Genomic DNA, 25,987 nt, shown 5'->3' with positions numbered 1-25,987 from the left:
AAATTGTTTTTTTTTTTTATTTCCTATAATCTGATGCTTATTTTATTTCTCTTTCCCAGTTTTTATGAATGCAGCCATACCAATAGCAGCTGTTCTTGCAGTAAGAAATGTTTTTTTTTCAGTTTTCCTTTTTAAAAAGGGAGAGAAAAGTGGGGAGAGGGAGTGTAAAAAGGAAGAAATAGCACCATTGTTATTGTGGGACCTATTCTTCAAAAAACCATCAGATGAATTCAGGTGCCTCTGCTAACTGTAGGAGAACATGCCACTGGAAGTTTTCATTCCCAGAAGGTGGATTGGTAAAACCAAAGAGAAAAATAATTTTTTACTATAAGAAAGAAAAATCATTACATCTTGAATGGAAGGAAGGAAGGAAGGAAGGAAGGAAGGAAGGAAGGAAGGAAGGAAGGAAGGAAGGAAGGAAGGAAGGAAGGAAGGAAGGAAGGAAGGAAGGAAGGAAGGAAGGAAGGAAGGAAGTGTCGGAAGGAAGGAAGGAAGGAAGGAAGGAAGGAAGGAAGGAAGGAAGGAGAGAGAGAGGAAGAGAGGAAGAGAGGAAGAGAGGAAGAGAGAAAGAAAGAAAGAAAGAAAGAAAGAAAGAAAGAAAGAAAGAAAGAAAGAAAGAAAGAAAGAAAGAAAGAAAGAAAGAAAGAAAGAAAGAAAGAAAGAAAGAGAAAGAAAGAAAGAAAGAAAGAAAGAAAGAAAGAAAGAAAGAAAGAAAGAAAGAAAGAAAGAAAGAAAGAAAGAAAGAAAGAAAGAAAGAAAGAAAGAAAGAAAGAAAGAAAGAAAGAAAGAAAGAAAGAAAGAAAGAAAGAAAGAAAAAGAAAGAAAGACCATTGCAATTGAAAGAGGACTCATTTTGAAAAGCTCTTTTGGAAAGGGATTTTGAGTGTCTTTTCTTTTTCTTTAGCAGCAAAATAAATTCCTGTTTCAAAATCCATTATGAGGCACCATTAAAGTTTTCTAGAAAGGATACTCTGCAGTTTAAAGAGGAATAAATTTTGCTTGTCCTCCAGGTTTAAGTCTCAGCCTCATGCACTAGAGGAACTATGCCATGCTGGTCAGTAAGGAGCTCTCATAGACCAAATTTTGGGGGCAGAGTATGCTGAGTGTGTACAAGAATTGGAACATTTATGACCAGAATTCTGCATCTGTGAAAAAAAAAAACCCCAAGATTTGTTAGATTCTTAATGGGTTTTTTCCTGGGTTGTGTGTTTCCTGTAAACCCTAAAGTCAATTACAAAGCTGTGATCAAATGCCAGATTTTACAATGAAAATTGTAAAAATTGAAAAATTGTAAAAATTGAAAACTTTCATTCTTCAACATGTAAACCTCTTGAAATCACTGGCAAGGTTTTAAAATCTATTTTGTTTTAACAGAACACACCTTTCTCTTCAGTTTATCCTGATTCCCAGTGAACTTAGATTGTTCTTAGCCTTAGCTGAGCAAAATATTTTGCTTGCTGTCCTTGTTCATCTTGTTCAAGAGTCCTTGTCCTGACATGCTCTTTCCCTGATGTGGCAGACCTTTGTGACTTATGCATACACCAGTGACAAGCCACTGCAGCCCGCCCAGGCATTTGCATCCCTGTCATTGTTCCACATCCTGGTCACTCCTCTGTTCCTGCTCTCCACCGTGGTTCGTTTTGCAGTCAAGGCCATCGTGAGGTAAGTGGTTCTTCTCCTTCCTCCAACTCCTGAACACTCACATTCAGTACCAGAAAAAGTTGTTCCTACCAGCTCACATGGAAGAGTGTTGTGAGGTGGACCTCTGATGCTAAAGATGTGAGAGACATCAGTGACCTTTCCTTTTTACTGCATGACACAAAGAAACACAGCATAGGAAGGACAGACAGCTGCAGAGCCATTCCAGAGCAGGGTCACCAAGGGGATCAGAGGGATGGAGCAGCTCTGCTGGGAGGAAAGGCTGAGGGACTTGTTCACTGGGATTGTTCAGCCTGGAGAAGAGAAGGCTTTGGGGTGACCTCACTGTGGCCTTGCAGTGCCTGAAGGGAACTCACAGGAAAGATGGAGAGAGACTCTGGACAGGGGCCTGGAGTGACAGGACAAGGGGGAATGGCTTCACAGTGACAGAGAGCAGGTTTAGGTTGGATATGAGGAAGAAATTGTTCCCTGTGAGAGTGCTGAGGTCCTGGCACAGGGTGCCCAGAGAAGCTGCCCCTGGATCCCTGGAAGTGTCCAAGATCAGGTTGGACAGGCCTCTGAGCAAGCTGGGCTAGTGGAAGGTGTCCCTGCCCATTTCAGGGAGGTTAGTACCAGGTGATCTTTAAGATTCCTTCCAACCTAGGCCATTCTGTGATTCTATGATTCCTAATATTCCATTCTTTTTACAATTTCACTAACTTTGGCACTTGGGATTAATTCAGAGCTTCACTGTCCTTCCTTGGGAGGTGCTCCTCCTCTCACACTCTGACCACCCACCACCACTCTTCCATCACACTCTCTGGGCTCTTGTCAGCACTGAGGGGGTGTGAGAGCCTGGTGTGAAGCTCTCTAGCAAGACCAGCCCTGATGAAGAGTAACTAAACCCTACCTCCACATAAAGTACATTGGGCTATAAGTGAGAATTTAATGATGTCCTGCATCCTGTTCCAGGTATTTATTTCTGTAAAACAGCCCAACAAAGCAGCTTCCTTCATGATGGGCTATAGGGCACTTAATCTTGAAGGAGCAGATTGGCATAAGTTGAATTTCAGGCTTTTGGGTGTTGTATCTATGGCCTGTATGGACACAGTCACAGTCATAGTGCAGTCCTACACCCTGTCAAGATGTCCCAAGAGATGCAAAATGACACCTGGCTGGCAGTAAAGTGTCAGATGCCAAGCACTAGCAGGATGTGAAGACAGAACTAAGCTTCCCACCCAGAAACATCATTCCTTTATGCCAAGGCTGAGGCACATTGGAAAGAAATGGTATTGCTGCTGTCACTGTCTGTTTTCAGTGGGTAATGGTAATATCAAGCATCAGTCAAGGGGATTTCAGGCTCCACAGCTGTCCTTTGCCAGTGCCACACTGACTTTAAAAAGCAAACAAACAAAAACTTAACAGAGTTTATTTTTATCAAAGCAGCAGCAGGAGCAGGGCCACATGAGATGCTTTCCCTAGGTTGAAAATGATTTCTGAGTAGTGGAAAATCTCCAGGCTGCTCTATAAATCATCCAAGCCTCTACATCTCTGTACTATGTTTAGCATAGCCCTAATATCAAAATGGTGTGTACATTTTCCTTAACACTGCTGGCCACCCCCAGGGCAATATTTAAAAACCAGATTTGCCAAAACAAACTGCATCCTTTGTCAAACCCATTTCCTAACATCTTTCTCCCATGCACATCATGTCCCCCAAGTGAAGGATAAAGAATGTGTGTTTGGCCACTCCATGGCTCTATCCTCAATCAAATACATACACGAATATGTGCTTATTATTTTTGGGATTAAGAGCTTATACTTTGGCCAGAATCTCAATTTTCTGTTCAAGAGTAGTTCTAGTGCCACTAAAACTTCTGAGTGTACCTCATTCAAATGAAAAATAAGGGTTGATGTCATTTTAGGTGCATGATCAAAACAAGGTCTTGTATCTTCTACAAGAAAATAAATTCTTGCTTACCCCCTTATGTAAGACTGAAATTCTGATATGGAGACATATCCCAATTTATGGGGCACATAAATTTTCTGTTCAAGAGAGAAGACAGGAACAGGCATGCTGGCAGGAGGAAATAATGATAGTAGCAGTGCTTTCTTGCTGACCTGTCTCTTTGTGGCTTGAAGATGTATTGATAATTTAATATAAAATACAAAGACAGGCTTTGAAATAGACTACTTTCTCATTTGCAGATTAATGTTCAAATCTCTGATCTGAAGGCATATGTCCTTCTGCTTTCCCAGTCTCTGACCCAATGCACCTTGATTTTAGTTTTTGCAAGGTAATAACTTCACCATGACTGATGTGTGATTTTGTTCATCCCTTCCCTGGAATGATAAAGACCCAGGTGCTTACAGCACTCTGAAAGGAAGGGGGACAGAAAGAGAGGAGCAAATCCCCCTGTGATGAAGAATGAATTGAACTTGTGTGCTGTATTTCCCAGCAGGCAATTTTAAGAGCTAAGCAAAGAGTTGCTGTATGTCTCCAGGGCTGGCTGTGGCTGTGCTGAGGTGTGCAGTACCCAGGCCCTGTGTGCATGCTGTGCCTAGAACCATGGAATCCCAGAATATGCTGAGATGGGAGGGACACACCAGGATCATGGAGTCCAGCTCCTGGCCCTGCACAGAACAGCCCAGGAATCCCACCCTGTGCCTCAGAGCGGTATTCAAATGCTTCTTGCACTCTTGTCAGCCTTGCAGCTGTGACCACTTCCCTGGAGAGCCTGTTGCAGTGCCTGAACACCCTCTGGGTGAAGACATTTTTCCTGATATCCAGCCTAAAGCTCCCTGACACAGCTTCACGCTGTTTCCTTGAGTCCTGTCACTGGTCACAGAGAGCAGAGATTGGTAGTTGCCTCTTCACTTCCCATCATGAAGAAACTGCAGAACTTTTCCCTTCCCTTTCCCTGGTGAGAAAGCTGCAGAACTGCTGTGAGGTCTCTTCTTAGTCTCCTCTTCTTCAGGCTGAGCAGGCCAGGTGACCTCAACTGTTCCTCATATGGAGGAATATGTTCCTCATATTTCCCTCCAGACCCGTCACCATCCTCATGACCTGCTTTAGACAGTCTCTAACAGATTTAGTTTCCTTTTAATATGATGCAAAAGCTGTGCCAGGATGCACCCATTGCCCTGGCATTTCCAGAGGATGGAGGAACCCTGAATGCAACAGCCTGAGAAAGGCACAGAAGAGATAAGCCTGCCAAGAGGGAAACCATTCCCATGGAGCTCCTTTGGCACCTTCATGACTTGCTCTGCTCTTCATTCCCAGCTACCAGTACAATGCTTAATTATTTTCATCTGTCTTTCCACACACATAAATCTTCATTTGCCATCAGGGTGGCAGATGAAAGTATCCCATGAACTTCTTATGGAACATTTCTGATAAATCCTGCTGGCGTGACTGCACAAAAAAGGAAATGTATTCGTGGAAACCTGGGTTTATGTAACTCAGTGTCCTCTGTTTTCTTTCAAGTGTACAGAAGCTGAATGAGTTTCTCCTGAGTGACGAGATTGGAGATGACAGCTGGAGAGGGGGGGACAGCTCTGTACCTTATGAATCCTGTAAGAAGCACACAGGACTTGTAAGTTCTGCTTTATGACACTGAATTTCAAAGCAGAGAGGCCATACAGCCCCATACAAGGGCAGTGGCCAAGCTGACAGAGCCTGGGAGGTTTTATTCCTAGCCTGGCTCTATTGACCAGTTTTGCCTCTTTTATATTCTAGTCTCTGTGTTCTTATGATATGAAGGGTCCCCAAACACACTAAAGCATTGCTGAAGTGTCAGTAGTAAAAAAACCGCAACCTAAACTAACCATAATACACCAACATATTTAAATATGACTAAAATTCAACCTTCTTTGTTTTTATAGAAGGCTCAGGAGGATATCTTGTGGTTATGGGGTTTGTACTGTCTGTTGCCCAAACAATCCATCTTATACTGGGCATCCTTAGGGAGGAACAATTCTTGCTTTGGGAAATTCAGAATTAAAGGTGGAAAAAACCAAACTTTGTAAAAGAGGAATTAATTCCAAAATGCTGTTTCTGGAGTACTAAACATAGAGTTGTTTTGAGTAAAATTTAAAGACAAATGAAGATGATTTGGGAAAAGGTGTTTTTTCATTTTGACATTTTTCTAAAGCTATATATTTCAACAGATTCAAACTGACTGTACAATTTGAAATGCAACTGAAACTTGAAGACAGAAACAGACAGAAAGGATTAGCACAAAATAAATTTTATTTTAGCTTGCCAACCTGAAACAACACCTTTCTTGTTTTTCTGGGCTAGCAATGATAGTAAAAGAAATAAAATTGAGACTGTTTCAGCTTTTATTTTATTTGTCCTGTCCACCTTTTGTTTAGTCCTATAGAGACTGTGGATGATGGGGAAGAGGGTTTGAGAGGGATGGTAGAGATGAAATTTGGGATGGTTATGCATGGGAAGCAAAAAATCCCAATATTTTCTGTGATTCAGCTAAGGGTGTTTAAAACATCTAAAATGTGTGCATGACAATGTTGTATCTGTATTATCACATATTGAAAAGCACTGGCTGCTTCTCCTGAGCTGGAATGGTGGTAGGAAAGGGAATGGATTGTTTGCTTTACAGGGCACCAAATACTGTCTTCTCCTGAGTATTCCACCTTCTCTCCTGTTTTCACTTCTCTCTGTGCAGCACACCAAGGCCATCAACAGGAGGCAGCCCCTGAGGTATCAGCTCGAGAGCTACGAGCAGCCAGCCAGGAAGCAGACACGGCCTGTGGAGATCGATGATGTGGCCATCAAGGTGGTGTGGAAAATGTTTTCCCTCATGAAAATAGGGAGCAGGTCCTCCTGCAACAGCACCCGATGGTGCCCAAGTGCTGCTGTTACTTCAAATTTTCCATGGCAAGAGCAAGTTTAATAAGTTAGAATCTAGCAAAATTTCCAGTGAGAAAAGTGAGCTTCAGACCAGTTTTTACAGTTATTTCATGTCTTCTCAGGAAACAAAAAGGTATCATGAATCTGATGTCCAAGTCTTTAGCCTCATATTTGACAGAATGAAAGTATTTGGTAAATAGAGCTCAGCTCAAGATCATTCCTTTCTTGCCTTACATACATTATGTACATTTGTGTATTTATCTTTTCTTACTCACAATTTTTGGGGGTTTGGCAATCTTGACAAACTTATCTTGCTTTTATCTCCGTGTGTGCAGCCATACCACACTGTGTTCATAAATCACAGATTTATTTTATGAAAGTATTTTAAGTCTAAATTAATCATTCTAATTTTTCCCCTCCTGTGTTTAAATATCTGATTTGTGGTAATTATTTTGTAGGTGACCAATGGATACTTTTCATGGGGAAGTGGTTTAGCTACACTGTCCAACATAAACATTAGAATTCCAACAGGTAGGATGAAAGCATACCTTAAATGTGAAATATATAATGTCAAATTGTTATTAATTCCACTTCTTGATGTTTTGAAGTGCACAAAGGTACACATTTAGAATTTTACAAGAAAAAAATAGAGTTTAAAGTGTACACAAGGTCATGAGCTGTATTGTTATATAATAATATCATTAGATAAGCTTTGTGGCTTTTATATATCTATATAGTTTATATAGTTTTATAATAGCACAAACTAAGTCAAGAGTTAGAATAAACAAAAAAATGGTTGAAAAATGGTTGACAAATATCATTAATATTTTTAATAGAGAAATTGAATAAAAAAGAAAGAGGAAGAACTCCAGACTCATTCAAACCAAGGATCCATCTAACTCAGTATGCTATTTTCAGCAATACTCATATATTATACTTTTCCTGCCATTTATCAACATTACGGTCTTCCAGTTCACAACTATTTTCATTCAGAAGATGGAGTTTTTCTGTCAAGAAATCCTTAATTATTTTTTTTCTTAATGAAGTCCTCTTTATCAAGCTGAGTTCCTGTAATTCCTTGCATCCTCAATGTCTTTGGCTAGGAATTCCACAGGTTTACAAAATGCTGGTTTGTTTTGAAATACTTGCATAGCAAGTGTGAAAAGTAGTAACTAATATTTTTTATTATTATTAATAATAACAACAATAATTTGTTGTTGTTGTTGATAATGCTGTAATATTCATAACACTGTCTTCTGGCATTTCATGTTAATAAATGGTCTTATGCTTTATTTTGATCTCCTATCAAGGCTTTGTTTTAAAATAGAGTATTACTTTAGGTTGCTGTCACATGGTGATTTAGTAATCCCCAAGCCCGTATGATTTATTTCCATGTAGCATTAAGTGTCACCCGCAGAATGTCTCTGCTCCAGGAGTTTACAGTCTGAGGCCATGGGTTCACAGGCTGGGTGAGCCAGAGTTTGCCTCCTTTGGAAGGAATAAGACCCTTGGCTCCCAGCTGGAGAGAAGCTTAACTGGAAAATTTCCAGTACCTAAAGGGAGGGACTACAAGAAAGATGGAGAGATACCTTGACAAGGGCCCAGAGTGATAGGGCAAGGGGCAATGGCTTCACACTGCCAGAGAAAAGGTTTAGATTGGATATGAGGAAGGAATTGTTCCCTGTGAGGGTGCTGAGGCCCTGGCACAGGGTGCCCAGAGAAGCTGTGGCTACCCCATCCCTGAAAGTGTCCAAGGCCAGGTTGGACAGGCCTCTGAGCAAGCTTGGATAGTGGAAGGTGTCCCTGCCTATGGCAGGGGAGTGGAATGAGGTGGTCTGTAAGGTGCCTTCCAACCCAAACTTTCTGTGAATCTATGAAATGCACTGGCCAGCACAGTTAGTGAGTTCAATCAGTGTACGGGAAGATCTGAGAAGCACCATCGTCACTGCAGAGTAGGACTGGAGGTAGGAAAGTGTCTCTGTGGGGGGAGGGGGAAGTACAGCAAAGCAGAGAAGAGCAATGGGTCTTCTTTCAGTTTATTTATTAGATTGGCCCAAATTCACTTCAGTTAATTTACTAGATTGGTCCAAATTTTCATGGAACTCCAGGCTGAATAATCACTCCCCACCATATATTGTTTGACCCTAAATAACTTTAATAACTTCCATAAAACAAATGTTAATATAGGTAAAAGCAAAAGTCTCATTCCTTTGGAGATTAGTGTGTTACTGCAGTCCATTAATGTTTCCATAGATGAATACATGCAATATTGCCCATTAAGTAGTGAATGCTAAAACAATTATTTAATCACTTTGAGTGCTCTAGAGCTGAATCTAGCTGGGCCTTGTGATCAAGAGTATAACTGGTTTTTTCTTTCTTTTTAAAAAGTGTTTTGTTGTTTTACTATTATCATAGGTCAGATGACAATGATTGTGGGCCAAGTTGGCTGTGGCAAGTCTTCACTTCTCCTTGCTATATTGGGAGAGATGCAGACCCTGGAGGGAAAAGTTCACTGGAGCAAGTATGTTTATATAGCTATTAATTGCTGTATTCATTTAAGGAGGAGGCTGAGATTTGCTATGAGAAATGTAAACTTCATGCCTCAGAACTGCATGTTGAGTGATTACCATCACCCAGATCCTCTCTGGAACGCATCACCTGCAAATCAGGAGGTATTTTTCACTGTTTTATCATGTGCAGAGCCGGGTGCCTAAGGAAGGGAGAGAGGCTAGTGTGGAGATTAATATCTAATATATTGGCCTAGCAAATGACCTGGAAAGAATGCATAGGCTATTCCTTTTATCAAATAGGCTTCAGTACTCACTATAATTGAAGGCAGCATTGTCACATTTTTCCTGTACCATTGTTCCTGTACCAGTGAAAGTGTGGAGCTTCTACAGCCTAGTGGGATCTGGAGGGTGCCAGCCTAACAGAAAGGATGTATTTCCCCTCAGAGCTGCTGATAATGCTGACAGAAAAAAAAATACAAGTGAGCAATGCTTTTCTCCTTCCCTGGTACCCACCCAAGCCTCAACTATTGAACAGTGTCACTCTTCACAGTAATACAATCAAAAAGCAGCCTGAGCACACCAAACACCTTAAAAGTAAAGGCTGAGCAAAGGCTGTTTCTGAAAGGAGAGGTGCTCATGAGGTCAGGCCTTGGATTCAGAACCAGTGAATGAGAACTTTCCAGAGTAATGAAGTGGGGCAGCAAGCACTCTTCAAGCCTAGGCAGGGCAGAGACAGTGGAAGTGATGTGCTATAATCCCAAGGCTTGTTCTTTGGTTTTAAAGATCAGTTCTGTTTCTCTAAAACCATCATGCCAAATTCCTCTCAACTATCTTTTTGCTAGAAAGAGGGAATTTTGTCACAGAGACAAATATTTTGTTGCCTCATCCCTTGACTTGTAACCTCCTTTGTAATATTTTTCTTACAGCAATATTGTAAACTGGATGTTTTTTGCTTTTCCTGTGATAGTATCCATGGCATTTTTGCTCTCTAGCTATTCTTCGCTTTCTGCTATTCTAAACATATGACCTCACTGGAGTAGCAGGTACAGTTGAAGCCAAGGCTACACTAAATTTAGTTTAATTATATATGAATTTAGGCTTTGAAGGAAGAAGAAGATGTGACCTACCCCAGTTAGTTTCTTTGAGACATGCAATGAAGGTTTTATACCATAATCAGGCATTGTTTCTCTCAGTAGTTAAAAAAAAAATAAAAGGAATAAGTAGAATGTACCTTGAAATAATTCTCACAATTGTTTTGAAAGAAATATTTGAGAAAGACTCAGATTTTTCCTAGACAAAGATATGGAACCTTGGAAAGATTAGAAAAATGAGAAATCTTAGAAACAGAATAGATACAGCTTATGAAATGTTTTGTAATTATGAATTGTGAAAAAAAAAGTTTAATATTGCTCAAGAGATAGAATCATGCTGTCAGTTGGTTAACAGTCTGTTCATCACCACAACACCAAGAAACTCAGGTTTTAGCCAACACCTCAGATTTTTTTCCTTGTACACTATAATTATGATATAGCTGATGCAAACATGGTTATATTTTGCTGGTAATTTCAGACTGCCTGGCAGACAGATGAATACAGAAGGAGACTTCAGGTATTTCATTAAGTGGCTCCTGTATTTTGTAAAACTATAATAAAGGTCCTATTTACTCTTTTAAGTCCCTTTCCATGTGATTCTCCATGCATGACTAACACAGCTACTGATCCAGGGATGAAATGCAGGCTAGGTGAATTCCTTTACAAATTCAGCTGTAACAACACAGTGATTGTAAGCATGGATAAGATTGCAGCCCCAGTTGTATTGGGACAATCCTGCAAGGCATCACTGGGATTCAAATGCCCTGTTGCTGTGGAGGCTGACTGCTGTGAGAGCTGTGTGTCCTGCTGCCAGGGTTGTCACTGCCTTGGCATCCCAGGGAAATGAAGCATGGCCATGTATCTTTCTGTAAAAGATCTTGGCCAGGGCAAATCTTATGGGCTAGGTCTCAGTTTTTCCCACTTATATGAGACATGGCCCAGAAATGTGACATCCTTAGACATGGAGCTGGATTTTTGTTTTCCCAGTGAGCAATCAGCTTGAGAGGCTTGTTAGACACTGGGGCTGTCTGGGTGTAGTCATTCAGCCAAGACTGTTTCAGATGAGAGTTATTTATTAATAAGTTATTTCTTAATAATTTGTGGGAATCATGCAGAGACAGGTATTCCCCTCATGCACATCAAGCCAAACAATCTTCTCAGACTGCCAAGCGAACAGGGGCTAAGTGGAAACTTTTCACTTGCTACGTGTTTTTTCTACATTGAAATGGTTTCTGTGCAAACAGCTTGTTGTATACTAAATTAAAAGCTCAGGAAACACGAGAACTGTTAAATAGAGCCTCAAAAATGGCCTGTTTTGTCCTCAATCATTCAGAAGGCTGTGACAAATATTAGGAAAAGTCAGTGCCCCCCTCAGAAAGATTGCCAAGAGCAACACTCACCCAAAGATTACAACCACAGGAGCTCCCAGAAAGCACTGAAGGGCATAATGAGCACTGGAGGGATAAAAAAATCATCCGTACAAAAGTCAGTGGCCAAAACCAGCAGAACTACCAGTTCTGGTTGCAGGCACAGGCCTAAATTTCTCTGAACTCCTGTATGGAATTTGTGTAGATGCTTGGTCCTCATCTTGCCTCAATTTCCTGCTGATATTAGCAGAGGTAATGGTTCATTCTGTGGCTACAGGGGTACCCCAGAGATTTTGTGCATCTTCCTTCTCCTCCCTCATTATTTTGTAGAATGAGGGAATCAGGGCCTGCTCAGACATGCTTTAGTCTGTTTTAAAATATTATGAGTTACCATAAAAGTGTCTAAACTTCAACAAGAGGTCTTTTTTACTTTTCCTAAAACCTTGATTTCTATTGATTTTTTTTTTATGTTGTTGTTAGTTTTTTCACCTTATATATTCAAAATCCTATAAAAATTACTGATTAGTTTGGCCCTTCCTACCATTTCAGACTTGAACTTACCACACCCCATTATGGGCAATATGCATATTTTATAGTACAGCTGAAAATCAGTATAAATAGCCACATTACAATAAATAAATGAACTAGAGGAAATAAATGCTAATCCCCTCAGGCAAATAAAATGCCCTTTTTAGAAATCTCAGGAGCTTCAATTTCAGCCCACTCCCATGCCCTGCAATCACATCACTCTCTCAGATTCAGCAGGGTAATAAAGTACAAAACCAAATACTTAATCCCCTTGTTTGTGAAGGTCCCAGCTCACTAAAGGTCTTCTCTGTGTTTATTCATGGGATTATTGGTGAATGTGGGTTCTCACAGAAATCTCATTCATAATTTGGGAGAATCAAAGTCTATTTGTCAAGCCAAGCTGGGAATGAAATTTCTAACCAGGGAAAAAGTGTTTAAGAAACAGAGCTCCTAAAATTAGTCCTTTCCCATTGAGAAAGTCTGTTTTGTCATCATGGCAAGCAGATTAAATCTGGCATGGAATTGCAAGGAGTCTTGCAAGGCTTGTGGCCAGTTTTTTTGACTTGTAGCTCAGAAGGTGCTCCCAAATTTATACCTGAAAGCATTTTCTCTTTTCCCTGCAGTGGTCTCCTAATGAAAGTTTGGAGGTCTTGAACAGAGCAAGTTTAGGGTTTCTTCTTCTTGTTTTCCTTCACCTAATTCCCAGTCCCTTTTCAAGCTCTTCTTAGATTTCATCTTTTACTTTCTTGTGACTTTTTTTCCCATTGTAAAGAAGACAGGAAGCTTCTGCTGAATGAGAGACCAAGTTTTAGTGAGGGACTGTCTGTTTTGAGCCTCAGTGTGTGGCTCTCTGACACTTCTGAGACTTATGTCTCAGGTGCTCTGATGCAGCACCTGCTCTGGCAATTGGTGTATGAAGAAAACACAAGACTGTGCATTTTAGGAGGCCTGAATTATCCAAGTCCTCAGAAAGCTAATGTGCAGCACAGAAAACAACGTCTCAGTTCTGGCATTTTGGGAAGATGCTTAATCCATGAGTCTGGTATTCCTAGGACTCTGCTTGCTATTAGAATTTTTATGCTCTTTCTAGACTTGGATAGCCTGCCAATGTTTGCAGCTGCATTTACTGGTAACCCAGCAGTCAGGCACTAATTTCTGTCTCAACATAAAAGTGTTTCATCAGGAGTGTTCATAGGCCTGAGAGAAGAGGATTTGTTTATTCATGGCTTTTATTTTTTAAGTCAGGAAAATAATGTTTTAGCATGAGTTTTCTACCCCTTTCCAATGCCTGTTTCAATTTACCTGGTATAATCTCTTTTAAGTTTTGCACTTTGCAGTGATGCATCCCTATGCCTGGAATGAGTATCATTGCTGGGCCAAAACCACTTTCGCTGCCATTCCAGGCTCTTGGCACTGTTAAAAATTCAATTAACAAAAAGAGGGAACTGCAAAATCATTCATGCCATTGCTAATATTTGAATGTTCTTCAGAATGTATTTCTTAAGAATATGATCCTTAAGAAGTGGAGGATGACAAGGAAAACCTACATGTTGTAGGGCTGTGCACAGCTTTATGCAGCCTTAGTGCTACAAAGAGATTCAAAATCTGTTCTGATCCTACAGTGTAGCTGCAAACTCATCTTTACTCCAGGGGAAATTTGACATCAGTTATCAGCTTCTGCAGGCTACTGGCAGAACTGTGTGGAGAAGCTAACTTATTGCTTGCCATGCAATATTAATATTTTAATTTTTAATAGGTTTTATGATACAATTTTAATTTTAAATACATTTTCTAACAACATAATTTGCCTGTTTAGCCACTATGCCTTGTAGATACGAAACTGTCACATTTCAAGTAGTATTATGGTTTTGCTTAGACCTGGTTTGTTTTCCCTTCAAGAACATAAAAACCCAGACTTATGTTGAGTTCTTAAAGTATGTCATTAACTCCAGGTTCACTGTGTGTAAAACTAGCACAGAATGTTATTTTTTATATTTCCTGCTTACTAAATGTCATTTACCATAACTTACAGTGTAAATGAAACTGAACCTTCTTTTGAAGCATCCAGAAGGTATTATTTCTTTTCTAGTGTATCATAAAACAATCATTAATTTCTTCAGAATTTCCCCAAATCCTCATCTTTGTGCTCTCAAGCCATCTCCATGTTTCCTTACCATGTTGATAATTGTTTCCTGTGGGATTAATTGATAGACTGTGCAAATCCAGTGGATCCCACACTTCCCCAGCCAGTGAACCACTACCTCTGTCTCTTGTCTGAAAGATGCTCAGCTCCCAGATGACCACAGTGGGAGTTCAGTGTGCTCCTTGCTATGCAAGGCAGCATCTCTGTGTATGAGGCATAATTAGGTGTCTCCTTCCACATGTTTTTGAGTTTTCTGCTCAGCACCTGGTTCCCCATGGTGCCTAATCTGGGATGAGATGGAGCAGGGCACAGAGGGAGCCAGCTCAGCTCCAGCTGAAGCCAAGCAGGGACTCCACCCCTGGCTTCAGGTTTAAAAGAAGGACAAACTCCACTAAAAGTATGTCATAAATGAGAGAGAGGTAGTGGCACACAGAGCTGTGGTTGGGAGCCACACCAGGGTTTGCTGCCCCATAATCTTGAGGATGTATTTCATATGAGTGCATATGAACAGCTAAAACTCCTGGAAGTTTTGGGATATTTCTGACAGCTTCTAACCAGCTGTTTCTCCTGCCTTAGCACCCCTCTCTCAATAGTAGATCCTACATGCTTGAAGCTAAGCAAATGTTTTGGTGGAAGCAATACCGTCAAAGAGACAAATCAAAGGAATCTCATTGTGGTCTTCCAGAACCAGCATGGAGCCTAAAGAAAAGATAGAGAGAGACTCTTGACAAGGGCCTGGAGTGATAGGACAAGGGGAATGGCTTCACACTGACAGAGAGCAGATTTAGATTGGATATTAGATAAAACTTCTTTATTTTATGTGTAGTGAGGCCTTGGCACAGACTGCTCAGAAGCTGTGGCTGCCCCATCACTGGAAGTGTTCAAGGCCAGGTTGGATGGAGCTCTGAGCAAGCTGGGCTAGTGGAAGGTGTCCCAGCCCATGGAAGGGGTTGGAACAAGATGATCTTTAAGGTCCCTTCCAATGCAAGCCATTCCATGATTCTATAAGTGTTCAGATCCATGAGCTGGTACCAGTTCACACCTCCTTCCTCACATTACCTTGGGCATCTCAGAAAAATTTCTGAAAATACATGACTGTTTTTGCTGCTGTACCTTGGAAAAACAGACAGCAGTAAAGAACATTCATGCCCCTATTGACAAATGTCAATAGGCTTTTAGACACATTTAAGGTATGTCTAATAAATCCTTGGGAGGCTACCCATGATTTCTTCCCAATCTGTATTAAACTGCCCTCTTTTCCAATATCATTGAGGATCTAATAACCTGAAAGGAAAAAAAGTATTCACTGAGAAAAAAGTATTTATATGTGTGGCCACATAAAATAATCTCACACTTCAGAAAGCAGCAAGTCAAGTGTGCCATTTGAACAGTGCTTTTTTTCTCTCTGTTTTCATGTTAGAGAAAATAATGCCAAATAACTATTTCTGTGAGAATTTAATATTTCTAGTATCATTTATAATTTGCTTTTGGATTTGAATTGCAATTACTAGATTGAGGTAGGTACCAGCCTTTTATAGTAGAATAGAATGCAACCCAGAGTGTAGATTTTGCCATCAGGGGAGAGAGTGGGTGCTGTTCTAACAAAAGCATCGAATTTAAAACTCTTCCCTTCTTTTTGTTTTGCTTATGTGTTTCCCTGTGTTTTTCTGAATGCACATTCATGAAATTAACTTTAAAAAGCCTGATTATCAGTCATTTTATGGTGTGAGGGCTTTGTTTCTTACCAAAACTCTGTGTCTGTCTGCAGTAGGAACAGGTACTCCGTGGCTTATGCAGCTCAGAAGCCGTGGCTGCTCAATGCCACCGTGGAGGAGAACATCATCTTTGGCAGCCCCTTTAATAAGCAGAGGTAAATATCCACCTCCTTGCAAAAACACCTGGCAGCTCCTTTTAAAGAGGGCTTTTTGGCATCTTCTGGAGGATGTTTGTAGATTCTGGAAAATACCAATCAGTGAATGATTGATATTTTTGAAAAAATGGTTGATATTATTGAAAAAAATAAATCACCTGTGGTGGATTTAGCTGACCTGACTCAGAGGAAGGTTTCTGGTTGAAGCCAGGGTGCTTCTCTAGCCGGTGCACATGTCCAAGATGTTTGTGAGAAATCCCACAGTGGCAGTGGCTCTCCATAGAATACAGCTGAAGCCATATGTGTAATTTCCAAGGTGAGAGAAATCCCACCTCTGGAGACTACTTATGTAATTTTCTTTTGTTTAATGGAGCCCAAGGTTGCCAAAGGACTCTGAAAACAGGGATTCTAGGCATGTTTCCGTTGAGTATGTGTGCTAATCCTGCTGTGATCAAGTTACTGGAGCAGCCACTTTCCAAAAACAGCATTTATGAAGATGTGGTGCCTCTGGGGAATGGCCTTAATTCTTCCTTTAGAAATACAGGAGCAAGAAGTGTGAAAGTTGAGGTGCACAGCTTCTATTGTGCCTACCCAGCACCTGCTTCTTCCAGCCTTCTAAAAGGTCAATTAAGAAATGTGGAAAAAGTGACTGGACTTAAGGAAAACAAATTGCTGATGTTTTCAAAGGCAACACTCTCTCTGTTTTCAGTTACTGAAAATACACCCAGAAGCTCTCAGTCTGTGCTGTGTTAAGATGTATGACTCGATTCTGGCTTGATAAAACCTAACCATGACCAAATGCCTCAAAATCCAGAAAAGCACCAACATTTCAGGGACCAGATTCTTCAGCCACTGCATCCATCAGCTTGTTTCACTAGCTTTAAAGGGGCAAGGCTTAATTTCAGTACTCATATAGTCTGATCCCAGCTGCTTATCAGCAGATCACCTGCTACAGACCCAGAGATGTCACCAAAATTTTTTCAAAATTTTGCAAGTGGTTTGCTGGTTCTGGTAAGACCAGAAGCACTTTAAGGATACTTTGTCCTGTAACATCACTCCAAAGAAAATGAAGAGGCACTTAAAGGGGGAGAATAAAAACTCAATGGAAAATGTCTTCAAACATTCTGGAGTCCAACAAAACAACTCCATAATAGGGAGGAATGTATTCAATAATTTACATAATTAAAAAGCAGTCTTGCCAATAAAGGCTTCTAATAAAGATGCATTTTTTTAATAATGCTTCATTTACAATGCTCTAGGATTATTCCTCAATAATCATTTTGCCCTACTTATTTTAACAATTATTCATCCATCAGAGAGCAATAAAAACTTCGTGGTGACATCTACCTGGAAGTTTTTGTGTGAGCAGAGTGAGTGGCTGGGTAAACAATTGCAATGACCACGTTGTTTTTCCAGGTACAAGGCTGTTACAGATGCCTGTTCTCTGCAGCCTGATATTGACTTACTGCCATTTGGTGACCAGACAGAAATTGGAGAAAGGGTAAATAATGTGAATGCTTTAATCTCTGCTTGGCCTTTGTATTAAAAAGACACTACCTGATGTCACTCAGACAGTTCTAGTCTGTATTGGGCTGCCAGACTGGTAAATAATTGTAATTCACCAAGGGTTACTACCCAAAAAATTTGAAATCTCTTCAGCTTCTTCAGCTATTTCTCAAATGGGATTTCTTGACCAAAGTCTCCCATATTTTGCTTGCAGAATTTGATGCTGGTATTGATTACATTTGCAATCTAAAAAGCCTACTGTGCTCAGAGCAGCTCTTCATAATTTACACTTATGCATGAATAATAACTTTTCTTCTGATATTATATGAGGACTATGCTTGTTTATCAATAGAATTAGCATTTTAATGAAGTTTTTTATTTACTATAAATCCTATCATTATAAAAAATCACATTTCCAAAGGCCTGTCATAATGTTTATTCAAAGATGCCTATTTCTGATCCATTTGAATCATTAGGGGATTAATTTAAGTGGAGGCCAACGACAGAGAATCTGTGTAGCTCGAGCACTCTACCAGAACACCAACATTGTCTTCTTGGTAAGGTTTTTCTTTTTCACATGGAGCATGCAAAGTTATAAAAAACTGTAATTACATATATTTAGTTTATATTTAGAAGACCTATGGGGACCTGTATTCAACTCCAAAACCAAGCTATAGAGAGGCAGCATCAAAACATCCTGGGAGACTGATGAAGGTGGGAATTTCTGCACAGATGTACACTGGAAGAGTGGAACAGATTGTCTTAACTCCTTCTTGCTCTCAGTGGTGACCTGCTATCAGGAGAGTCCCACAGAAATCAGCAGGATTAATGATAAGGAGCCATAATGAACAGTCTGAGGGCTCAACACTCTCCTGCAGAGTCCTGTGGAGTTGGACAGCCTTTCCCTTCTCTGATATTACTTTCAAGGCACATTAGGAATTTCAGGAGGTTCATGAAGAGGCTGTTTGAGCCTCTTCAAAATTAAGGAGAGACTTCTTGAAGAAAAAGTGTTTACATATTGATATCCTTATCTGAATGTTGCCTTATTTCCAGCCACACTCACTCACTGTAAAGACCAAGCACATACGTAGTTTAGTTTGGAGGAAATGAGAAGAGTTGCTAACTCTGCTTTAATTTTCCTGTGCCAGTTTCACCCCAAAATTGGGCCCAAGTTTGGCTTTGGATCCTGGCATTTTCAAATTTGGATGGGAAATTTCAGTTCTGGTGTTCCTCCACTCTGTCAGTGGGGCACCAGCACTACACACAGCCAGACACAAGAAATGAAACTGAGTCCATTGCTGTGAACTGAAGAACAGTGGATTCCAGCTTACAGCCCTCTGACTTGGCCCTAGTCACTAGAGAGAAATGAAACATCAATAAAGACAGATGCTTCCTAGTTTAAAAATACTATTTTAGGGGAAAACCTCACTTTTGTATCCTGTTCTAATATTTTTCAATTTGATGTGGTTGCAGGATGACCCATTCTCTGCACTGGACATTCACTTAAGTGATCACTTAATGCAGGAAGGGATTTTGAAGTTTCTGCAAGAGGACAAGAGGACTCTTGTTCTGGTGACACATAAATTACAATATCTGCCACATGCTGACTGGGTAAGAGAAGAGGTACCAGGGGAAAATTTGCTAAGGATTATTGCCAGAAGCAGGGATCAGGATGTTATTGAAAAATTGAAAAATTCCCAGCAGAGTTGAAGTTTTATTCAGAGGCTTGCAACTCTAAGCAGTCTCGGCAATTCCTGAAGTTAACATCATAACATTTAATGGGATTATTGCTTTTCTCTGCAACACAGTCCCTTCTTAATTCTGTATGCCGTGTGGCTAACTGCCACTTCAACTAACACAGATTTTATAGTGGAAGAACTATTTTATTTTTACATTGTTTAAGTTTTTTGTTCATTAAAAGGCCTGGAGAATTTTGTTTTAATTGCAACTGTCTATCCCTTCTTTTCAATGCTTTTTCCTGTCTGATGTGCAGGAAAGCATTACTTATACAAGTTTCAGTTTATGAGCTGTGCCAGCAAACTTAAGAAGTTATTAATAAAATATTGAATAAAGCAAAGACAGAAATTTGCATAATGGTGTTGTCACTGATGGTGAGACCTATCTTGTAGGATCCAGGTCAGTGATTATGGTATCTGTGTTGCTGAGTGCTGGGTGCTTTCTCCCCTAGATCATAGCAATGAAGGATGGAATGGTGCTTAGAGAAGGGACACTAAAGGATATCCAAAACAAGGATGTTGAGCTATATGAACATTGGAAAACTCTGATGAATCGCCAAGATCAAGAGTTGGAAAAGGTAAATAGAGCATTTAGGCAAGGATGACTTTTCTGCAAAGAAATATTTGTCATTCAATTTCAAAGAAACCCAAACCATGCCTGAAGCACATTTTCAACTTGACTTTAGGGCAAAAGCACATGACCTGTAAGGAGTTTTAGGGGCTGGAATAGATTGTCCACGAAGTGTGTGTTATATCCATCATGGAAGGTTTGTAAGCACATCTTAGCCAAGAAACCCTTGGAAATGTGGTGCACAACTGATCCTTTGGTAGGGCAAGGGTTGGACCCAGAAACTTCCTATAGTATCTCTTATCCTTTTATTCTGTTATTGCCATGAACATTTAGGATTCTCTAAAGACTATTTTTGAAGTTTTTTTCCATTCCAGAAGAGAGGGAATGAAAGAATGGCAGAGAGAGGGAAAGAAGTGGGCAAAGTTGAATTCTCTGAAATTTAAATTGAAAAGTACTGTGTTTTTTCCATTCTGTAAGTTAAATGATCCATATAAAGTCTCTTTGAGATTACTGCAAGTACTACTATGATTGTTGAACATCTAAGCTCTCAAATTAATAAATGATCTTTCAAATGAATAAAATCTATTATTAGTAAATACTACTACTACTACTACTACTACTACTACTACTACTACTACTACTACTAATAATAATAATAATAATAATAATAACCTAATTATTCAAGGATATGGAAGCTGACCAGACAACTCTTGAGAGAAAAACCCTTAGAAGGGCCATGTATCCCAGAGAATCCAAGTCACAACTGGAAGATGAAGATGAAGGTTTGTTTTACAATTTCACTTTATTTAATACCATTTTTCATTGCCTTTGCACTTTAATAGCTGGCAGTTCTTAGCAGCAAAGTGTAACTCTATTGATGACACTTGGTATTGATAGTGGAAAGTCCAACATTTTGACCTGTTTACAATAGGACTTGTTCAAGGGATTCTCCATATATTTCCCTAAACATCATGCAGAGATAAGGATGTGTCAAAACAAGTTAATGTCTTTGCTAACTCACAGTGCCTGGAGTTATTGTGGGATGAGGTAGAAGTACATTAAAAACAACATTAAAACAATATTAAAAATTGTAAAGGAAAAAAAATGTGGTAGCTGTTAAGAGCATGTGAACATTTCCTTTCCTTGGGGAAATTTCCCTCCTGCAGGGCTGTGAGATATATATTCTTATTATCTGCAATAAAAAAAAACATTTTGTGTTTATACATCTCTGAAATATATTTTTTCCATAGCAGAAATCTTCCACCATTTGTGTTTCAATAGCACGTGATCAGTTATCATTTTAGTACTATTGACTGAAGAGAAAATTGAACTTGTTCAGGCAAACAGATGATGAAGAGTCTGGATGGAAAAGTTTGGAGGGTTTTCTAAAATCTTCCAAATTGCTCTTCTGACTATATAATAAAAGCTGATGAACAGGTTGGGAAAGGCCTGGTCTCTGCTCCAAACAATAAGTAGTGAAGATTTGGTTTATAAAAACTTTTTCTTAACAAAACTGTGACAAGTCAAAGACTGGCAAACTATAGAATAGCTAAAGAGCGCAGGGGAAGTCTTATGAAAATATGTCTGAAGTGTTTGCTGTTCTTAAGTGACAAATTGAATTTTGGCTTTAAAATTTAAAGTCAAAGCAGAAGAAAAAATGCCCAACAAATCCAGGAAAAAAAGGTATAGTTATTATTGAATCCATGCTAACTTGATCAAATATCTGAGTCACAGAGGAGGAAGAGGAAGAAGATGAAGATGATAACATGTCAACTGTCTTGAGGCTCAGGACAAAGATGCCATGGAAAACCTGTTGGAGATATCTAACCTCTGGAGGATTTTTCTTGCTCTTTCTGATGATTTTCTCCAAGCTGTTGAAACACTCAGTTATTGTGGCCATAGATTACTGGCTTGCTACATGGACATCCATGGACAATGCAAACGAAGCCAGGAATGCTGATGAGGATAAGAGCAAACAGAAGGTGAGCCAGATATTGGAGCCTGACAGGGGAAAAAAATGAAAAAAAAACATGTTCTAAAGTAATTTTTTGCTTTTCATCTAGAAGCCAGCTGGATTGAAATCACCAGTAGATTATTATACAGGATGAATGGATTCTTAATGTTAAAATAAGGCAATTCAAATTTTATCAATAATTTTGACAATTTAGAACTCAAACAGAATAATATTTGAGGGTAGAAAAATAACTGACCTTTCAAAGTAAGGAGCCTTATACTAAACTTTTCCATCTGGATTTTACAACTGGTCTTCTAAGTCAATGACCCCACTTTCCTAAGTACTGGCTGTCAAGTAGTTTTTTCCTGCCAGAAAAATAATAATGGAAGTCTTCAATTGTTCTGCTAAAGCACAATCTGCTTATAGCTGTAAACTTGACTCAAGTACAATATCTCTAGATCTACTAGACTTTCAGAAGGTTTAAATGTGCTATAACCCTGGCAGATCAGTTTAGGATTTGCCCTGTGAATTTCATAATGCTTGAACTTACTAAAGTGGAACTTTCCAACATCTCTCAAATGCCTTAATTCTTGAGAGGTTCTACTCGGTTTCCCTGTTTCTTGGCTAACAATCCTTTCTTTTTGTCCACATAATCAGTCTTCACAGCTCTAAGAGCTACCATTTCGAGGTCTTGAGGGGTAGAATAGAGTGAGGGATCTTAGGCCTGCCAGGACTTCTAATTATGTGGACTTAGTGAATTGCAGTTCCATCACTGCAGTTCCATCATATTTCTTTTATTTCTCAAAGATGATATATAATTATCTAATACAAGAGATCGGATATAGTAGCTGATGGGCACCAGGTACCTTGGGAACTTCCTAGCAGAAAAGAAAAGAGGGTGTTTCTTTCTAGTATTGATGTATTTGTCATTCCATTAGACTTCTCATGTAGCTGTCTTCAGCATCCTCTCTGGAGCTGGGATTGTCCTTTGCCTCATCACATCCCTGACTGTGGAGTGGATGGGCCTCACAGCAGCCAAGAACCTGCATCACAATCTCCTCAACAAGATCATCCTTGGACCAATCAGGTACAGCAAAAATGATGTCCCTGGAAAGCTACGTGGTCTAAACCTGTCCTCTTTGCAGCTGCAAGGGTACTCCCAGGAAAAGCTCTTGAATTTGACCTGTTTCCTTCAAGGCATCAGAAAGAGAAAATAATTAGTGAGATAACCATGGCGGAGGGGGAAACATTCCATGAGAGAACATGTGAAATTTTGCCCCTGTTTTCTATCTGGCTGAAATTTTCAGAAAGCTGGCACCCCTTCAGGGCTGGGGGCTCAAGGACAGCTCTGAGGGCAGTTCAGGCTCCAGTGCACAGCTCCAGCTCTGAGCAATGGCCATGGTGTCAAACCATGTGGGCACCAAGGCTTCTTCTGTGCACAATACCCAGGGTCTCACAGGCAGCAGAATGGCCAAAGGATGCCTGAATAACAAATGAATTTATCACAGTACTTCCATGAAACATCTGGGGTTAGTGCCCATAAGAAGGAGGCTGAGCAGCAGCCAAGAACAGGCTGTGATCTTTGGAAGAGATGTTAAATCCTGATGGAGCAAGAAGGAAAGATCAGGACACAAGAGAGCTGGTTTGTGGAAGAGGAGACAATTTTTTTTCAGGGGAAAGTGCCAAAAGAAGCATTTAGACAGTCAAGATGCAGATAAGATGATCTGGCATGTTATTCATATTTATTGCTTTGTTTTAGACAATGGCTGTACACAGCTCTGTGTTCTGTCTGACTGGACTTTAAATTCCAAACCTGGAATTCCTCTACAGGTTACTTTTTGGTTTTAATTTGTCCAACAGGTTCTTCGACATGACTCCGCTGGGGCTAATTCTGAATCGCTTCTCTGCTGACACAAATATCATTGATCAGGTAGATGTAGCAGTACATTCTATTATCCTGACTCTGCAAATTTCCACGTAGATCTGAATAAGATGATGTACTAAAATATTCAGTAGAGAAGGGCATAGCAAAACCAGGCTCTGGGAATGATAATAGGGACACTCAAAAAGTACATTTGTAGTAATGAGGGCAAGTAACCTTTAAAATAAACATAGTGGGAGGTGGTGGCTCTTCATTTCTTCATATGCAGAGTGGTTGATTCTGTTGGAAGATCTGGATTAAGAAAACATCAGATTTTGGACTTGAAACAGGAAAGACAGTAAAATATAACAGCTTTGAATATATGGGAGTAGGTTTGAGAAATAAATGTTCCACCATGGCTGGCAGAACTTGTGGATTTAAAGCATCCAGGGAGAAGAGCTTTCACTATGAATGTGCATTAAAATTTTTGGATGAACAATAATCCTGAAGGTAAGGTTGATGGAAATATGGAATAAAAATTATGAGACTCCGAGACAGAGCATTCTACTTCTCTAAATATCTGGCATATCAAGAACAATTTTCTCTTCCTTGCCTGATATATAAATGAGGTGGAAATGGTTCCTATTTCCCCATGATCTTTAAAACTCTGACCTTTAGAAAACAAAAACCTACTGACTCATTTTTTAACTCCTGTACATTTGGCTATGAGACCCACAGAAACGGAAAGACTCTTGATATTGGGAGAACATCAATGAGTATCTAGTGGTATTATGTCACTTTTCTGATAGGAAAAGGTGTATAGTGGTGCTACCAGGATTTTTTTCTTCATGGATGTTTTTCACTTCCCTCTAGCACATCCCTCCCACACTGGAGTCTCTGACCAGATCCACCTTGCTGTGCCTGTCAGCCATTGGGATGATCTCCTATGCCACTCCATGGTTCCTCGTGGCCCTTGTGCCCCTGGGCATAGCATTTTATTTCATCCAGAAATACTTCAGGGTTGCCTCCAAGTACGTATTAAAGAACCGTCCTGAAAGTTTCCTCCATGAAATATTCTACATAAGAACTGTGATGGAATGTGAGGTTGTAGGAGCTAAAAAAGAGGGAAATGGCCATGGCATCCTGCTTTTGATCTTGATGCATGAATTTGAGACATGCACTGGGGAATATTTCCAACTGACCTGGCTACAAATGGGGTATCTGGAGAAGTAACACCAACTGAATGCATTTGTTTGGCTCTAGAGTGAGATGAACATGAAGTTTGTTTATCAGCTGAGCTTGCATCTGGTCAAAACTCCTCCTTGACATTTGAGTGTTAGTAGAGAACAGAAAATATTTCCCTGGATTAGCATCAATCATGGTTTTTCCTTCATATTGGGGGGAAAAAAACTCCACAGAAAGTCATTTCCACTGTAGAGTGTTCCATATTCAGGGTGACTTGGCTGGGTGTAAAGAGTACAGTTTTTTCAGTAAAATGAGAGTCATGCTTCTGATGCTAAATTTATTCTATAATTTCATAAAACATCTTCAGGAAGCCAGATTTTCTTAAATTCAATCCCTTAGTCTTTTGTTATCAGACAAAATCTTCCAAGATTTATTTAGAAGAAAACTCTGTAATGAGAATTCACAAAGCAGAAATGTTTAAATCTGAAATAAGTTGCTTAATTTCTCTGAGATTTTTCAGAAACCTTGTTCTTGCCCTACCAAACCTCCAAAATGAAGCTGGGTGTGGTAGTACACCAGATCTCAAGGTGGCTGACAAATCAGGAGACCTGGTTTTCACTCTCAAATTATTCTGTTAAATTAAACTTTTTAAAATCACTTGAGATGTGACTTGTATTCTTTTGATGGACAATAAAAATGAAAACATCCCATTTATTTCCCTAAAATTAGTCTTGGGAAATGTAGGACGAAGGAATAGCTTCAGCTAGTGTTTGTAACTCACTTGCATGCAGTCCTTTGCAGGCATATAAGCCTCAATAATTTTTAGAAATGCAAATATTTACAATATTTCTTGCAGCACTTTGACTCTTTGTTTTATTTTCCATTACATCTTTCAAAAACTTCTGTGTATTTTCCATCATAAATTTGAAAGATATTTATCATCAAAACATCAGCAGCAAATTCAGTTCTGCACTCTGCAACATTCAGCAACATCAAGCAGTTTTTTCTCCTAGCCTATCTAATACAGTGGGCAAAATTTTTAGGCTTTTGATAACGAGTTTTAATCTCTAATGAGCTGGACTTTCTTCTGTTTGTACAACTGGCTGCTATGACAATGGCAGAATGTTACAGAAAGATGTAATTTTGTATTCTGT

At 39.6% G+C, this 25,987-nt stretch overlaps 1 protein-coding gene across 2 annotated transcripts in view; it reads left to right on the top strand.

The window, feature by feature from the left end:
* Positions 1-25,987, top strand: part of ABCC9 (ATP binding cassette subfamily C member 9) — a 70,998-nt gene that overhangs the window by 26,295 nt on the left and 18,716 nt on the right. Inside the window, exons 12-28 of one of the 2 annotated variants that reach the window (XM_058022134.1) lie at positions 60-100; positions 1,520-1,662; positions 5,126-5,234; positions 6,327-6,437; positions 6,970-7,042; positions 8,927-9,032; positions 14,040-14,078; positions 15,919-16,020; positions 17,437-17,521; positions 18,003-18,083; positions 19,000-19,137; positions 19,715-19,840; positions 20,519-20,615; positions 21,568-21,815; positions 22,726-22,874; positions 23,648-23,717; positions 24,522-24,679. In XM_058022134.1, the coding sequence (XP_057878117.1) occupies positions 60-100; positions 1,520-1,662; positions 5,126-5,234; positions 6,327-6,437; positions 6,970-7,042; positions 8,927-9,032; positions 14,040-14,078; positions 15,919-16,020; positions 17,437-17,521; positions 18,003-18,083; positions 19,000-19,137; positions 19,715-19,840; positions 20,519-20,615; positions 21,568-21,815; positions 22,726-22,874; positions 23,648-23,717; positions 24,522-24,679 (1,876 nt within the window). The remainder of the gene's footprint in view (positions 1-59; positions 101-1,519; positions 1,663-5,125; positions 5,235-6,326; positions 6,438-6,969; positions 7,043-8,926; positions 9,033-14,039; positions 14,079-15,918; positions 16,021-17,436; positions 17,522-18,002; positions 18,084-18,999; positions 19,138-19,714; positions 19,841-20,518; positions 20,616-21,567; positions 21,816-22,725; positions 22,875-23,647; positions 23,718-24,521; positions 24,680-25,987) is intronic. The other variant, XM_058022135.1, reaches the window with a different exon arrangement.

This window comes from Melospiza georgiana, chromosome 4, assembly GCF_028018845.1.
Source record: "Melospiza georgiana isolate bMelGeo1 chromosome 4, bMelGeo1.pri, whole genome shotgun sequence".
NCBI lineage: Eukaryota > Metazoa > Chordata > Aves > Passeriformes > Passerellidae > Melospiza > Melospiza georgiana.
The sequence above is the reverse complement of the archived record's forward strand: the minus strand, read 5'-3'. Positions and strand labels throughout refer to the sequence as shown.